This window comes from Oncorhynchus masou, chromosome 30 (assembly GCF_036934945.1).
Source record: "Oncorhynchus masou masou isolate Uvic2021 chromosome 30, UVic_Omas_1.1, whole genome shotgun sequence".
Classification (NCBI taxonomy): Eukaryota; Metazoa; Chordata; class Actinopteri; order Salmoniformes; family Salmonidae; genus Oncorhynchus; species Oncorhynchus masou.
The window spans coordinates 62,036,731-62,054,301 of NC_088241.1; the positions used below are offsets into that span (position 1 = coordinate 62,036,731).

At 43.0% G+C, this 17,571-nt stretch overlaps 2 protein-coding genes across 2 annotated transcripts in view; both read right to left on the reverse strand.

The window, feature by feature from the left end:
- Positions 1 to 17,571, reverse strand: part of LOC135522915 (B-cell receptor CD22-like) — a 42,054-nt gene that overhangs the window by 10,692 nt on the left and 13,791 nt on the right. The window lies entirely within an intron of this gene.
- On the reverse strand, positions 602 to 17,034 carry LOC135522989 (myelin-associated glycoprotein-like). Its single transcript, XM_064949726.1, has 6 exons — positions 16,783 to 17,034; positions 16,510 to 16,558; positions 6,382 to 6,767; positions 5,951 to 6,256; positions 5,605 to 5,817; positions 602 to 630 (listed from the first exon to the last, which is right to left on the reverse strand). The coding sequence occupies exons 3-6, from the start codon at positions 6,725 to 6,727 to the stop codon at positions 602 to 604; spliced, it is 894 nt and encodes a 297-aa protein (XP_064805798.1). The 5' UTR covers positions 6,728 to 6,767; positions 16,510 to 16,558; positions 16,783 to 17,034.

Here is a 17,571-nt window from a genome sequence, read left to right on the forward strand (position 1 = left end):
CTGAAACTATAAATTCTAAATAGATATATACTGAAAATAGATAAAATTGTTATTCTGGCAACTGCACAAAAGATGAAGATAAACAGTGACTAGTAGATGTTAACACCATTCTGCCATCATGTCGACTTACAAGACAGGAAGTTGGTGCAGTATCAGACCACTGTCTCTCCAACTGACTGTGTCTTCTCTCATCAGTCATCATTGACTTTACATGGTCTTAAACTGCCTTCAGTAAGCTAGTTGAACTCAGCAGTTCCTCTATACTGGAACCAATTGAACAGATGCTCTGTGAACTCAACACTCAAAATAAATGGTCCAAAATAAAGAGTATCCTACATCATCGTATCAACACTATAGTAACAGTTAAACACTTTTCATCCCAGCAAATTCTACAGATATGCAGATAATCAAAGAGCACACAATTATAAATGTAACAAAATTATCAATGTCAAACTAATACACAATGACAATATTGTACATAAAAACACTTAATACCCATTGGAAAAATACATAAAATGCACCTCTTTTATTGACTTGTGCTTAAAGACCATCTAGGTTGTTAAGTGGTGGTTCCTGGTTCCCTCTACTGACCGTGGCCTGGTTAGAGCACACTGTCCCAACCCTGGAGTTCTGTGGAGAGAACACAGAGAAAGGAACAGTTGTCAGGACTGTTGTTTCAGAAGAATAATGACTTCATAGTTACAGTTGGTTACACAACACAGTATTCATTCAATTCTTCCTGAAAACACATTCTATTGGGTTTTAAAGGTTTATTCTACCATTCCCACCAGTCCCTGTGAACGGTCTGTCATGTCAAACCCACTGGGGAGTCTAATGTTCAGTCCTCCTGGAAGACAAGAATAAAGGTATTTTGACATCATTTAGGTTTTCAATAAAAAAAAGCACAATCAGCATGATAAATATGTTAAAATTGAGGCTGGGAATATCTTTTTCACCATGCAAAGAATACGATCAGGCTGAAGAGGAAATCTCCCCCTAACCCTCTGAAGGTTTTTAATCCTTTACAATCTCAAAAACCTTTTCCTTAACAGGCTTTCTTGCCCTTGTAAATAAAACACACATTATAGCCATCTGTTCCAAAAAGAGGAAACATTTTGCACATTGTCTAATATTACAAATTACTCATATACTGTAGATGTACAGATGTAAGATCTGAATTTATCCAGTAGGGTTGTTGCAGTGCACAAATCCTGCAGCAAAAAATGGACTTGAACGTTTCCTCCAGTAATGTTGATCCATTGGTGGTGAGTCTATTAGCTGGACAAAATAAGGCTGCATGATAAGTGCAATACTATTAATATAACCACATTTCAGTGCAGGATTTTGGTGAATATATGCAAATCAAAAGCTTATCTGTGTTTCCCACAATGCAATAAACTTCTAAGTACAATACAGTGATCAAATTAAGATCCTGGACAGCTGTATCATACCTAGATACATCTCATTCAGCTCATGGTTCTGAATATGGATAGTTCTTGTGTGTTTTCCTTGTTTTAGTGTTGGTCAGGAACTTGAGTTGGGTGGGCATTCTATGTTGTGTGTCTAGTTTGTCTATTTCTATGTTTGGCTTGATAGGTTCTCAATCAGAGGCAGGTGTTAGTCATTCCCTCTGATTGGGAACCATATTTAGGTATTGTTTTGTGTTGGGATTTGTGGATGATTGTTTCCTTCTCTGTAACAGATGGACTGTTTACACCACTGGGGTTTGTCACTGCACATAGTGTATTCATTGTGTGAGTTTCTGTCATGAAATAACCATGGACACTAACCACGCTGCACTTTGGTCCTCTTCTTCCCAGGAAGAAAGCTGTTACAGCGGCCATGCAGAAGTACCACTTCTACATCCACGCATTTGAAGGGGTGTCCACATACTTTTGAATATATATTGTATATCTAACCTACGATTGTGCCCTACGTGCCAATTTTACCTTTTATAGCCAGCTGCACTTCATTCGACTTCCCACAGCCGTGACTATTTCTTGCTTCACAGTAGTACAGACTTCGCTTTGTGTCAAAAGCACCTCAAACTTTGTCATCACCTGTGAGTATTGTTTTTGGTTATGGTGTTTGTGTTTGATTGCTGGTGGAAAAGGGGGAAACCAAGACAAGTCGATGGGCATACACTACCCGAGGTGAACTTTGTTAAATACACTAGTTAGAACTGGGCGGACCACCCACTGTATTTTTGGTTAGTTAGTTAGCTGTTGTTAAAGTAGGCTGTCTAGCAAATACTTATTGTTTCTTTCCTTGGGTCCAGCTCAGCCCCTTTTCCTGCTCCCCCATTACCGTGTGTTTATAAATAAACCTAGAGTTTGACGGTAGATTTCAGTTGTCGTGCTTATTTCGTTCACACTTTTCCTTTGTCACAATAATAATTTGCATGAGTTATGTTACGAGTCTCATTACCATCCCCCTAGACTGTCGGGCCAAAAGGGATTCCATAAGTGGGGGCTCATCCGGGATATGTCATAACTGACACCCATGCCGCTCATGTAGATTGTTGTAGTGGTATAGTTCAGTGTTGAGCGTCATAGCTGAAGTAGCATTAGTGTTTGCTATTTCCTTTGGCACTTCTGAAATAGTGTAAAAATGACACTTTTGATTTGAAATCTTTTTTGGATAACCCTTCGTGGGAGGTTTTTGACAAATGTCACAGAGTTGATTTAATGACCTTGGCTGACCATTATTCAGTATCGATTCCGCAGAGTTTACGGAGGTGAAACAGATAGTATTAAATGTATTGTTGGAAGAGCAGGTGCTTGTGTTACCGCTGCCTGAGACTACTACCCCTGTAGCGGATGTTGCTGCTCCTGTAAGACCATTGGTGTCTGATAATGAGGGAGAGGCTAAAACACCAGCCACATTGTCCCATTTTGATCCACTCTCCCCACTGTCAAATGGTGATGCCAGGAGGGATGTCTGTTTAGCACAGTTCCAACTGGAGGTAGAAGAGAGAGCCCAAATTAGGCGAAGACTCTCCAGTTGGAGATGTGTAAAATAGAGGCAGAAAAAGAACGAGAACAACGGCATTTGGAGATGTGTAAAATTGAGGCAGACAGAGAACAAAGGCAGTTGGAGTTCAAAATGCGCCAGATGGAACTTGAGGCAGAGACAGCGAGGCTAGCCTCCGGTCCTACTGTGCCTGTTTGTGAGCCGTCCTCAAAACACGTTTGACATTAGTAGGCAGATTGCCTTAGTACTTTGTTCAGAGAGTCAGTGTATTTGGTGTATAGCCGTATATTCAAGATTTGGTGCCTATTACTTCAGTGTAAATTAACTGGTAAAGCCCAAGAGGTTTTGTCAGCGCTACCTCTGGAGGACAGTTTGAATTATGAAGTGGTCAAAGCTACTGTTCTTCGTGCCTATGAGCTTGTGCCTGAGGCATACCGACAGAGATTTAGGTATCATAGAAAGTCTTCTAGTAAGACTTATGTGGAATTTGCTAGAGACAAAGGAAATCTGTTTGATAAATGGCATGCTGCTTAAGGCTGATTTCAACTCTCTCCGGGAGTTAATCTTGTTGGAAGAGTTTAAAAATTGCTTAACCCATTGTAGTTTACCTAAACGAACAGAAAGTATCCACCCTGGCAGAGCGTCTGTCAAACAGTTTGTGTTGACGCACAAGAGTGTGTTTTCGGCTCAAACTGAGAGTAGAGCCACTGAGTTTCCTACTTTAGTCCTAAGGCCAGCAGTTTGTGTCAAGCACGCCAGAAGAATGAGCGATGTTTCTATTGTCATAAAGTAGGACATATGATTAATGATTGCTTCCTGCTTAAACAAACAAGGGATGTCTCCTGCCAAGCCACCAACAGGTGTTGCTCTAATTCGTACCATCAGGGTAACTGTAGTTTGAAAGTCTCAGTCCCCGACCGCAGTTATGAACCATTCATTTTCGAGGGGTTTGTGTCCCTAACGATGATGAAACACCTACTGGTGCGGCGCAACATTTATATTGTCTGATGTGTTGCCCTTGTCTGACGATACATACTGTGGTTCCAGTGTGTTATTTTGAAATGGGTTTTGTCCCAGTGCCATTGCACTTTAGAAAGTACACTCTGAGTTAATCAGTGGAATATTCAGAGTGGGGGTACGCCCTATGTTGCCAGTGAAAGGTGTGACCTTCATAATGGGTAACGATATTGCCGGAGGAAAGGTGGTACCCGTATTGGAAGTATTGGATAAAAGTGACCACTCTCTCTCGAATGAGCTGGCACAGAATTATCCACATGTGTTCCCCGCTTGTGCTGTCACTCATGCTTGGCACGACAAGAGGGTGATGAGAGATTTGTCGAACACTGTTCTGTTCAAAGAGGTTGATCAAGAGGATGGATTGTGTGATCCCTCTGAGAAGCATGGACAGGTGCGCCTCCAAGGTCTTGGCTATAACTGCATTCCCTGCACCTACCACCAGACATTGAGGGGTTGTACTACCGTGGCTTCTGTAAAAATTTCTCAGGTAGTTGCTCCATTGACCGATTTGTTAGTCCGTAGATCATTTGTGTGGTCCCCCATTGCAGAGGCTTTTGAATCAGCGAAAGCACTCTTATGAGTACACCTGTACTTGCTGCTCCTGATTTTGAACAACCGTTTTAGGTAGATGGTGCAGGGTGCTGGTGCTGTTCTACTGCAGCAGGACAAGAGTGGAGTGGATCATCCCGTTTGTTATTTTGTCACGTAAATTTAATAAATGTCAAACAAACTATGCGACAATAGAACAAGAAGCTCTTGCTTTGTTGTTGGCTCTGCAATCGAAGTATATATTGGTTCCAGTGCCCTACCCGTGATTGTTATACTGACCATAACCCTTTTTCTCCACCGATTGGGAGAACCATATTTATTGTCAAAATTATAATTTGGAGATCCGCCACAAAAAGTTTTGTGTTGGCAGATTTTGTCTCGGATGAAAATGATTTCTGCATGTTTTGCAAGGTTGTTGCTTTGTTGGGAACAAAAATACTGTTTCCCTAGGGTTTGCTCTTTTAAGGTTATTGGATTTATCCTGTGTGTGTTCATCCTGTGTGTGTTTCTGTCATTAAATCAATCATCAATCAGGACACACCTCCTCCAATTTCCTGACCTATCACAGTTCCTTCCCCATGGTTTAAAAACCCCATTTGTTTGTTCTAGAGCTCAGCTCAGTCAGCTCAATCTCTCTGTAAATGCCATGTCTGTAGGTCTCTGTGTTTCACTCCTTTGTGTCCCTCTCTTTTGTTTAAGCACCTCAAGCACTTTGTCATCACCTGTGAGTATTGTTTTTGGTTATGGTGTTTGTGTTTGATTGCTGGTGGAAGGGGGAAACCAAGACAAGTCTTGGGCATACACTCCACCCGCAGGTGAACTTTGTTAAATACACTAGGAACTGTCCACCCACTGTATTTTTGGTTAATTAGCTGTTGTTAAAGTAGGCTAGTCTAGCTTAGGGGTGTTTTTGAATACTTATTGTTTCTTTCCTTGGGTCCAGCTCAGCCCCTTTTCCTGCTCCCCCCATTACCGTGTTTTATAAATAAACCTAGAGTTTGCACAGTTGTCCTTATTTCGACACTTTTTCTTTGTCACAATAATAATTTGCATGAGTTATGTTACTCTCATTACCATACAGTCCTCCATCACCAACAGTAACATTGAGGGTGTAACTCTGTCCAGATGCTACCTGTGTTGTTTCACCCTCACTGATCTTGAACCAGGTGAAGTTTGTCACAGGAGGGTTGGCTGTACTGCTGCAGGTCAGATTAACACAGCTGCCCACTGATACTGGATCATCTGGACTGATGGAGGCCGAGGTGTCCTTAGGAGAGACTGGGGGAGAGGGGTTCATTTACAATGTATCTGGATATGGAATATTGAATAGTCTCATCAAATCCACTATTACAATCATCAGTGAAACATGATAGAATGATCTATTCTTCAGGAACCGGTTACTAAATCTTACATGAAACGTTAAGCATCATGTTATGTTCAGCTCTCTTGTTGCTTGTCCCTACTGGGTAGACTGCAGTACAAGTGATGTTCTTCTCATGATGAAGGTATGACGGAGTGAAGGTCACCGTGGAGAGAACTGATTTGGTTCGGTCTGGATTCTCCTGCAGTTGGTTCTCAGTTGTGAACTGTGTTGGGAGAGTCCATGTCAGCTCAGGGGGGTGTTCGGGACAGGGAGCAACAGCTGAGCAGTTCAAACTGACAGGGGTCCCTCCCTTTACCTCACCTAAGACAGTAAGGATGGGACTGGAAGGGAAATCTGTAATACATTGTAGATAAATATATTTTACTCTAATAGTTAAACTGTCCACTTGTTCTTCTCAGCTTTGATGCAAGGAATCTAAACTGGAAAAATAGTTGGTAAACAGTTAAATTGTCTCTTACCACTGACAACTATATGAACAGACTTTTCAGTGTCTGTTGCACGGAATGGTTGACTCTCAATCCTGAAGAAGTATATATTAGTGTAACTGTTGGTTACATTGAAGAAGACTGTGGTGCAGTTCTTCTGGGACATGTTTCCAGTTATCTCCCCTTGATATCTGTTGACCATCTCACTACTGTTAAATATCACTCTGTCCGGACGCCCACCAAAGTATGGGTTTCCTTTAATCCACACTCCAGAGGTTAGTATTGTGCTGTTAAATGTATACTTATTTTGGTGAGGAATATCAAATGAACATGGGATTTGCACACAGGAGCCCGTCAGTACATCCAGTCTATCTGGCATTGTGGTGATCAAATCTCGTTGGCAAAACAGGCCAAAACACCTGCAACATAAAGGACAACATCAGGGAAGTTCTGATGTATTTTCAGTTCAGTCCAATGATGTGTATTAACCCTACATGACTGACAGGGGCCTCTGTTTGGAGGCAACTGCACAGCCATCTTGTTACTTCTCCTCCAGTGTAAAACAGATGTTGGAAGGTTTAGAAATGAATTTATTAATGTCTATATTAGTTTTTGACAAGTATATTCTATTGCAGACACCTTAATGCAGACTTTTAAATTATATTTTGTGACCTGCAACACTTCCTTCAGCAGAGAGACCCTACCATTTCTCCAGCCAATGATTGCATATTTGGAACTCACTAAACTGGTATTACCCAATAACCTCTTCATCTTTGAGTCAGAGTTTTTCCTTTCATTTCAGGATGTAGCCATGGCCTCTCCCCCTTTACCCATAACTATGTGAACCTGTATGTGGAACAATTTGAGGAGGCGCTCATCTACAAAACAATGACACACTCCCTACTTCCTAAAATCCTCTCATGGAAGAGATACATTGTCACGCCTTGGTCTTAGTATTTTGTGTTTTAGTTAATTAGTTGGTCAGGCCAGGGTGTGACATGGGTTTATTGTTTGTTGTATTCTTAGTGGGGTTTTTTAGTTATTGGGATTGTAGCTGATTAGGGGTGTGTGTTACATAGGTTTGGCTGCCTGAGGCGGTTCTCAATCAGAGTCAGGTGATTCTCGTTGTCTCTGATTGGGAACCGTATTTAGGTAGCCTGGGTTTCGCTTTGTATTTCGTGGGTGATTGTTCCTGTCTCTGTGTAGTTTTCACCAGACAGTTGCGGTCACTTTTGGATTTTCGTTTTTTCTTGTATCGGAAGAGAAAGAACGAGCGCCATTCTCCTTGCGGAGATGGTGCTAAATACATCATCACGGTCGATCCCTGGGATTGGGCTGGCTAACACGATTCGTTTTGCTTGGAAGGAAAAGGAGTTGGAGCCTTTAGGACGAGAATCTTTTGGAAGAATTATATTGATGGGGATTCTAAAGCTGACGGTGAAGGACGTGTTTTGTTTCCAAGGCAACTCGTTGGAGGGAGCATATGACGTCGCGCTATATTCTGAAGAAAAGCATGATGATATCCTTAGAAGGGCAAGAGCAGTGGGAGGTGAGAGGCCGATGTGCCACTACGAAATATCAAGTCTGGCGAAGAATAACTTTAGGGTTGTGACTGTTAACATGTATAACCCTTACGTTAAGGATGAAGAGGTGAGGGCTTTTCTGGGGAGATACATGGATAACGTTTCCTCAGCTAGGCACCTCAAAGACTCCCTTGGGTTTTGGAATGGGAGGAGAGGTTTCCAGGCCCTCCTCAGGGAGGACCCAAAGGGACATGGTGGATACCTTCATCCTCCTGCTATGTTCTCCCTTGGGGCTGACAGGGGGACTTTGTTTTATGCACGTCAGCCCCCATTTTGCAGGCGCTGTATGGCCTATGGACACATTTTCGCCTCGTGCAGCATGAGAAAATGCAGATTTTGTGGATCTGAGGATCACGAGGCGAGGGATTGTGACAAGCCTAAGACATGCCATGGGTGTGGCTCGTCAGCACACCTGTGGCGGGAGTGCCCGGCCCGTCAGAGGTCATATGCGTCTGCGGCTGGGGGGAGCAGGAGCGGGGGATGGGGGAAGAAGAGGAGGGGAAGGAAACATGCCTCATGACAAGACTACAAGTCCAGAGGGGAAGGCTACAAGGAAGGAAGAGGAGCAAGAAGCGGTGGATGGAAGAGAGAAGGAAACGGAAGGCACGGGAGTAGGAGAACCAGGAAAAGCGGTGGAAGAAGGCAACCGAGTGGAGGAGAATGAGAGAGAAGAAAGTGAGGGAGGAATGGTAGAGAAGAAGACGGTGGAAGAGCAAGTGGACTGGGGGGAAAGTGACATGGTGGAAGAGATGAGGGGTATGGTGGAGGAGCTGGCGGGGGGAGGGGGTGGTATCTCTCCACTGCCGCCATCACCAAAGAAGAGAATGAAGAGGAGGGTGCGATTGGCCGACAGTGAGGGGGAGGGGATGGCCAAGAGAGTGATGGGGGTGGGAGAAACCTCTGGGTTGCTGCTGGTTTCCCAAGACTCTCAACTTCATTTGGGTGGGGACACACCTAACAAGACTCAGGACTGGGTACAGGAGGAGGTGGGGAGTTTTTTGTTTGGGGACTCAGCCTCCCCAATTTTCTTCCAAACCAGCTGCAACACTGGGGAGGGGGAGGATTGTGGGGGTAGACCCAGGGTGCAGGGCACCCCGAAGCCAAACACTATTCCTGCATCCTGGGATGGTGTGATGGAGGAAGAGGGGGGATGTCGGGATTACAGATGGTGTTCTCACCGGTAGATATGGAGCAGGGGAGCATCGGGTGAGTCTCCTGTTTTTGTTTTTTTCTGTCTGGGTTTAGTATTTGAGTATATTACATGTTTTATTTTTTTTCATGGAGTCTAATTTTACTTTTGTTAGTTTAAATGTAAGGGGTTTAAGAGATATTGTTAAGAGGAGGGTGGTTTTTAGTTATTTGGAGGGTGTGGGTTTTGATTTTTGTTTTTTTACAGGAGGTTCACCTGAGGGATGGAGGGGATGTTAGTAGATTTAAGAGGGAGTGGGACAAGGGAGAGTCGGTTTGGGGTGTAGGGGGTGCACTCATCTGGGGTAGGGATTTTGTGTGGGCACAGGGAGGTAAAAGTGGAAGATTCCTTTGTTGTAATGCAGGGGAGGGTTATAGGGGTGGATGTCACAATAAGGGATTGTAAATTTAGATTAGTGGTGGTGTATGGGCCACAGGTGGTGGCAGACAGGAAGGAGATGGTGGACTGTCTGACGCCCCTGTGTGTTACAAATAGGAAATTAGTGATAGGGGGGATTTTAATACAGATTTAGGAAGAGGGGGGGATAACAGTGCAGGCGCCATTGCTAGGCTAATGGCTTGCCATGGTCTGGTAGATGGTGGTATGCACACTACTCCGAAAATGGACGGTCCTACATGGCGTAACTCCAGGGGGGTTGAGCGGAGGCTCGATTATATTTTTGTACCCAGGTCTTTGGAAAGTTGTCTGGGCGGCTGTTGCCTGTTTTCTTTTCGGATCACGACGGGGTGCTCCTGCAGGTGGGGTCGACGGTCTGCCTCTTTGGTAAGGGGTACTGGAAGCTAGATCGGGATGTGCTGGAGGAGCAGGCTTTTGTTGACGGGTTTTATGTTTTCTTTAGGAGGCTTGAGGGTCTCCGGTCCATGTGCGAGGGGGTGTTAGAGTGGTGGGAATTAGTTAAGGTGAGGATTAGGGCTTTTATAATAGGGTATTGCAAGAGGAAAAAAAGGGAGGAGAGGAGGGAGGTGGATCGTATCCAAAGGTTAATTGAACTCGAATACGAGGCAGGCAACCTCGGCGGGTCGTTTGACTGGGAGAGATCCTCAACCCTAAAGGCGCAGCTCAGGGAGTTGCAGGAGCGGAAGGCTCGAGCTTTCCTGGAGCGTGCGCATAGCGGCTTTCTAGAACATAATGAGACTTGTTCTGCTATGTTCTTTAAGTTGGTTAGGGCAAGACAGAGTAGGAAGGTAATGCATGGTGTTAGGGAAGAAAATGGTAGTTTAGTTAGAGAACCAGAGGATATGGTCAGGGTGACAACTGATCATTTCCAAGGTTTATTTAAGGAAAGGGAAATAGATGTAGAGCAGGGAAATGTGTTTTTAGAACACTTGTCCAGGCGGTTGCCGGAGGACATTAGAGAAGTGATGGAGGCCCAGATTTCACTAGAAGAGGTTGAGAGCGCTCTTAGGAGGATGGGAAAAGGGAAGGTGCTTGGGATGGATGGGCTGCTGGCTGAGTTTTATCTCAAGTTTTGGGGTATACTTGGACCAGTGGTCCTCGAAGTTTTGAAGGCCATCCTTGAGACGGGAGTCCCGGGGGGATCAATGGCTGTTGGTGTGCTGTCACTTTTATATAAGAAGGAGGAAGTAACTGACCTTGGCAACTGGCGGCCGTTGACCATGCTGTGTGTAGATTACAAGCTACTTGCAAAGGTTTTTGCAGACTGGTTGAGCACAGCCCTTCCCTACGTCGTTCATGAGGATCAGACGTGCGGGGGAGAGGGCCGCTCTATTAGATGGAACCTACAGTTAATCAGGGACTCCATCACTTGGGTTGAAGTTAGAGGACTGCCTTTTATGGTAGCAGCGCTAGATCAGGCGAAAGCCTTTGATCGCGTGAATAGATCCTTTTTATTCAGAGTGTTAGGTCGATTTGGATTTGGGGAGAAGTTTATAGGATGGATTCGTACATTATATGTCGGAGCGGGGTGCCGAGTTAGTGTAAATAGTCACTTGGGTGACGTTTTTGACCTCTCGTCTGGGGTCAGGCAGGGGTGCCCACTCTCGGCTCTCCTCTTCGTTCTGTACATGGAGCCTCTGGGGGCTGCCATTAGGGCAGACACAGGGGTGGAAGGTCTGCTGATCCCTGGAAGTGGTGGACTGCGTGTTAAGATGACGCAGTACGCCGACGACACTTCCTTGTTGTTGTGCAAGGACTCGTGCCTGACAAGGTCCCTTGCCATCTTTGGGGATTTCACTCGAGCGTCGGGAGCAGTTCTGAACCATGCAAAGTCTTCCGTCAAGTTTTTCGGAAGATGGCGCGGTAGAACGGATGTGCCTGGGGGGTTCTCTCTCTGTGAGGGAGCCCTGAGGATTCTTGGGGTCCATTGAGACCTCCGGCTCAGCGACGCTAAACTGGAACATGCGTATTGCAGTGGTACAGAGGAAGCTAGCAATGTGGAAAGCTAGGTATTTGTCTTTTATGGGCAAAGTCCTGGTCCTAAAGGTGGATGTGTTGCCGTCGCTTTTGTATTTGGCATACATCTACCCATTGCCGGCTTGTCTGAGAAGGCCTCTAGTGAAGCTTGTGTTTCAGTTTATGTGGAGTGGCAGGTATGAGTGGGTCGCCAGGGCACGCATGATCTGTCCCATCGGGGAGGGAGGTAGGGGGTACCACATTTCCCCCTCAAGCTGGACACAATTTTTGTTTCTTTCTTGTTAACGGAGCTTACTCAGCCAGTGATACACCCGTCCGGTTACCTTCTGCGGGTGTTTTTCTCGTATCAGGCGAGAAGCATAATGGTGTGGTCTAACACGGGTCCTCGGGCGGAACAGCTGCCGTGGCACTTTGGTCATGCGGCCAAGTGGCTGCGTGCGCACCCTGAGGTTGAAGTTGCCCGAGTAGGTTTAGATCATTGGCACCTGTACGAGGAGGTCAGAAAGGCAGAGAGTCGGGCGCCTGTAGTAGGCATCTCGGAAGTGGTCTGGGAGGGAGTGCAGGTGCGGGGTCTGGACAACGGGCTCAAGGACCTGAATTGGTTGAGCCTTCATAAGTGTTTGCCGGTACGTTCCATCTTGTACCGGTTTAGTTTAGTGCAATCCCCCACCTGTCCAAGATCCTGTTGTGGCAGGGAGGAGACTGTGCGCCATGTCTTTTGGGACTGTGCCTTTGCCGGAGTAGTATGGGCTAGGGCACGGGTGTTGTTAGGTTAGGTAAAGGGGGATTTTGTATTGACGTGGGCCAGGTTAGAGAGGGGTGTAGGGAGAGTGAGAGGGACGGATAGGGACAGGTTTCTGCTCTGGCTTCTCATGAGTCTCTTTAAACGGGGGCTGTGGGAAGCAAGGCTGAACATGGAGAAGACAGGTAGAGATTGGGGGTGGAAGGGATAGTGAGGAGAGTGGAAGGAGATTTGAGGGGGAGGATGAAGAGGGAGGAGAGGAAGTGGGGGCAGCATGCTGCTCGGGAGAGGTGGAAGGGGGGTTTAGGGCTGGGTGTCATTTAGATTTGTAAGAGGATAGATTAGGGACAGGGAGATAGGGGAAGGTATTTTGTAGGGTGACGGGGAGGGAAGATGCTCCCCTGAGGTTTTGTTTGGGGTTTATGTTTAGTTTAATTTAATTAGTTTAATTATAAATACCATTATTTGAGTATGTATGTAAATTATGAGTTGTAAAGAATGAATGGTATTGAAGATAATAAATTATTTAAAAAAAAAAAAAATAGGCTGTATAGGTTTCACGTTCCGTTTTGTTGTTTTGTATTTATTAGTTATTTCATGTATAGTTCCGTTATTTGTTTCATTAAAGAACATGAGTAACCAACACGCTGCATTTCGGCCCGACTTTCTTGCGACAAACGAAGAACGTCGTTACATACATAGATGATGTCTTTGTGCTCTGGGAAGGAAGCAGGAACTAAATCAATTCCAAACTCTGCTAAATGAGAGCTCTGAATATCTCAAATTCACCATGCAGACTGTTGAGAGAAAAATAAACTACCTGGACTTATGCATCATTAAAGAGAATGATGCATTACATACAGACTTGTACACAAAGCCAACAGACCTCAATACCCTGCTACATGGGGATAGTATGCATCCCCTTCCCCTCAGGAATGGTCTACCATATAGCCAGTTATGCAGGGTTAAACTAATCTGTTGCCAACAATCATATTTTGAGAGCAATGCTAAGAAAATGACAAATAAATTCAAAATCAGAGGCTACAAGGAAAAAAGTATTGATTCTGCAGTGAAAATATCTCAAATACCGAGAGAGCATTTGCTAAAAACTAAACCAAAGAAGAAAAACAATGCAACTGTCTTTTGCACTAAGTACACCAAATGTTCAGAGAAAATTAAAGCAATCCCGAAAAAGCACTGAGATATTCTACAATCAGACGAAAAAATTGTGTACACATCTTCAAGGAACCCCACTGGTGATCTAAGTGTGGTCACTATATTGAGGATAGCTTCATGAGATCTGACCTGCCCCGTGAGCCCACTCAGACACGCTTGACACCCATTCCGAAGGGGAATTACAAATGTGGCTCATGCTCACAGTGCAATAGCACTACACAAACATCCTTCTTCAGACACCCACATACAGGTGGAAACATCCCTGTTAGGCGTCTCATCTCTTGCAAGATAAAGGGAGTGATATGTCTCATCACATGTTCATGTGGAAAAGCCTTCGTAGGACAACCGAAAAGACAATTAAAACAATGCATAGCTGACCACTGTAACGTGTGTCATCGTCTGATGAGGAGGAATCGGACCAAAGAGCAGCGTGGTAAGTGTTCATGACCTTTATTTCACTGAACACTGAAACAAAGTGCAAACTGACCAAAGTGCAAACTGAAACAGTCCTTTCAGGTGCAGAAAACAATAAACAGAAAACAACTACTCACTAAGGTCAGGGTGTGACAACCACCGCAGCTCAATCAGGTGTAATAACACTGACTATCCAGTAGCAGCTCACTTTGTTGAAGCTAACCATCCTATCTTCTCACTCAAAAACACACGCATATACACACACATTGAGCATGTTGGCCAACCAAGGAGAGGAGGTATTTAATACATTGACCCCTACTGTCTTAATATTGACTTTGATCTCATCCCTTATGAACAATTAGTTTGATGAAGAAGACTTTTAAATTAATGTATTCTTTCTACAGTTTATCAGCGTACAACCAATATGTTCCCCCTGTTGATGATGCTTATTATGCATTATGGATGAACCAAAAGATTACATGTAACAACATTTTATACAATTGGAAACAATTAAATACATGCGAAATTAAATTAAACAATAATGTATGTTGATGCTAATCTTATGCTAATTTTAATGATAACAATAGGCTAATATATTCAATATGATGTAAACTATTGTCTATTAACAGTTTCACTCAATTCACTCTAATTAACCTCATAATTGTGACACAACCCTTATGATTGTCATTGGTTGCACTAATTGCACTGTTTGTCTGCATAACCTGGTTCAAGCATTCATGACTTTACCCTGGAGAAGGAACAGTGATGCCGAAACGTTGGTGTTTTCCTTAATAAATGACTGGGAGTTTATATATATATATATAGAGTGTGCAACTCTTTGTTTTTATAGCTTACAGTGTCTTCACAGTTAGTCAGCACCTCTACACTAAGTCATTTTCTCTGGGTGTGCTCCAGCTCATACTTTTTATATCACCTGAACATAACAAATAAAATAAAAAAACATGTAAAGATATTTAAGTATTTTATTTATAGAGTACTAACTTTACTGTCCCTTCTACAACAAAATACTTAAATACATGTAATATAGTCCTTGAAACATTTGATTTAAATACGGTAGAATTCCATTAATTATCATGGAGGACTGCTTCTTCTGGGGAGTACCATATATAGAGACCGGTGGTTTCATAGTCTCTCATTGGCCGTTACATAGAATCAGCGATCCAGGGTTTATACCATCACTGTTACATTCTCTCCCAATAATAATAGTTGTGGAAGGACCACCAGAGGGCAGGCTGGGCTCACGGATAGTAGCCCAACAAGGCATGTTGAGACAAGGTAACCAGAGGTAATTAAGCACAGCTGACGGTACTAATGACATTCTCTTTCCCTATAAGAGAGAGGATGGAACCAGCAGGGAGAGGAGAGACAAACCCTCTCTGTAGAATGGCTACCAAGAGAAGGGATCTAGCCAAAGAAGGTCCATTAAGACAGTGACAAATCTGTGATTGTTGTTATAGTTTAAAGATAATCGTTGTGTTCCTGTGTCATCTAAAGAAGAAGATGTATGTTGTTCCTTGGGAGATTCTCATTGATTGTGTTGGAGTGTTGTCAGAAATCTCTCAATAGAGAACTGCGTTCAACCAAGAAAACCTACTCCTGACTTGTTTATTCCACCTTTCTGTTTCAGAGTGACACCAAATGACTTGGTCCGCTCACATAATACTAACTTATTTCTATGTCCAGGTGATTTTTCAATTGGTCGGTATGTTGTCAAGGAGTGGTGACAGGGACAGTGGTGGAAGCTGTACTGTTAACCGCACACTGATGTCGGTTTCACATGAACATACAGAGACATGAAGAAGTATTTCCCCCTTTCTGCTTCTCTATTTCTGCTTCTTTTTTTAGTTATCAGATCTTCAACCAAAACCTAATATTAGATAAAGGGAACTTGAGTTTACAAATAACAAAAAAAAATGTTATAGTTATTTAACTTATTTCATTAACAAAGTTATGCAACACCCAATTCCCCTGTGTGAATAAGTAATTGCCCCCTTACTCTCAATAACTGGTTGTGCCTCCATTCCAAAACACACAATCAAGTCAACATGAAAAGGGATTAAAAGCAACAAATTTAAAGTTTTGGAATGGCCTACTCAATGTCCAGACCTAATCCCAATTGAGATATTGTGACAGTTCATGCTTGAAAACCCACAAATGTCACTGAGTTAAATCAGTTCTGCATGGGAGAGTGGGACATAATTCCTCCACAGCAACATGAGAGACTGATCAACAACTACAGTAACAACTATGTATAGTTGGTTTTCATTTCAGCTGAAGGAGGCACAACCAGTTATTTAGTATAAGGAAGCAATTACTTTTCACACAGGGACATTGGGTGTTGCATAACTTTGTTTAAGAAATAAATGAAATAAGTATGTAAATGTTGTGTTATTTGTTCACTCAGTTTCCATTTATCTAATATCAGATTGATTGATCTGATAATGTTCAGTATCAAAAATATGCAAAAACTTTTTCACAGCAGTTTGAATCCAGACTATTAAAATACACTAATCAGGAATTAACTGTACACTTTTCTACACAATTAAAAAGCTGGAATATAGCACATCCCATAAAATATAATGACTTGTGGTTATTCCTTTATGTCTGATTCATAACTAGTTGTTGTTGTGTGGAAGACTCACCTGACATAAAGAGGCCAATGAGAAAAAACATGTTCACACCACTGATCACCTGAAACAGTACAAACATACACTTACTGGTGGAGTAACTTAACTCACACAACACATTGCATTGAACTCTCCCCATATCAACTACTCAATGTCCTTCAGTTGTAAAACTAATACATGAACAAACAGCAGTTCTTAAGAACATATTGAATTTCATTACTCATCATTTATTTATTTATTTTGAACATTATAATTAACAGAAAATATAGTGAAGAAGTCGATACTTGCCTTAGACGGTAACGTAGACTGTCTACAGCAGAAACTGTCACACACATAGTGAGGTCTGACTAACTAATGTGCTGAAATTCATGTGGCATATCTCACATCTCATCAGTGAAATACTTCCTAATAAGTGTATGAGATATCATTTTAAAGGAATACTACTGTATTTAGTGTCCCTTTCTCACGGTAGGACAGGTCAGCAGCATTTTGAAACGGGCCCCTGAATCACTAAGTCTGACCCCAATAAATTGCTAAAATAAACTTTTGGCAGCAAAACCATCTCCCTCTTCCGTATCTCCCAGGCTTGAATGGGAATATCTGTGGAATTTAAAAAAATATTGTTAATTTATGAACCAAAATTCACTATTAATTTTTTCAGATAAAGAAAGTAAAAGTTTAATTTGAGATCGATACAAAACATATGGTTGTCACATTATGTTTCTACATGAAAAACAGAGTAACTGTAATTGTATCTGAGTGATTCTCACACACCACTCAACTTCTCCGACACCAACTTCCTCTTTGAAGTCTATTTGCCAAGAGGAGCCTGCTGGGCTGGATGCCACAGAGACAATCCTTTCACTCCACTTTGATACGGAATATACTGTTTTGTAGCAGTTTATAAGAACTTATGCAGCAGGTTAGGAGACTGAGGTTAAGGTTAGGTAAAAGGGTTAGGTTAGGGAAAATGCTCTCCTAAACCAGGGTTTGATGACCGCATTTGGGACCCTGAGCTTACTTTCCTGCAATTCAACACATTTTGCCATGGTGCAGGTATATCTCACTGGTCACCCC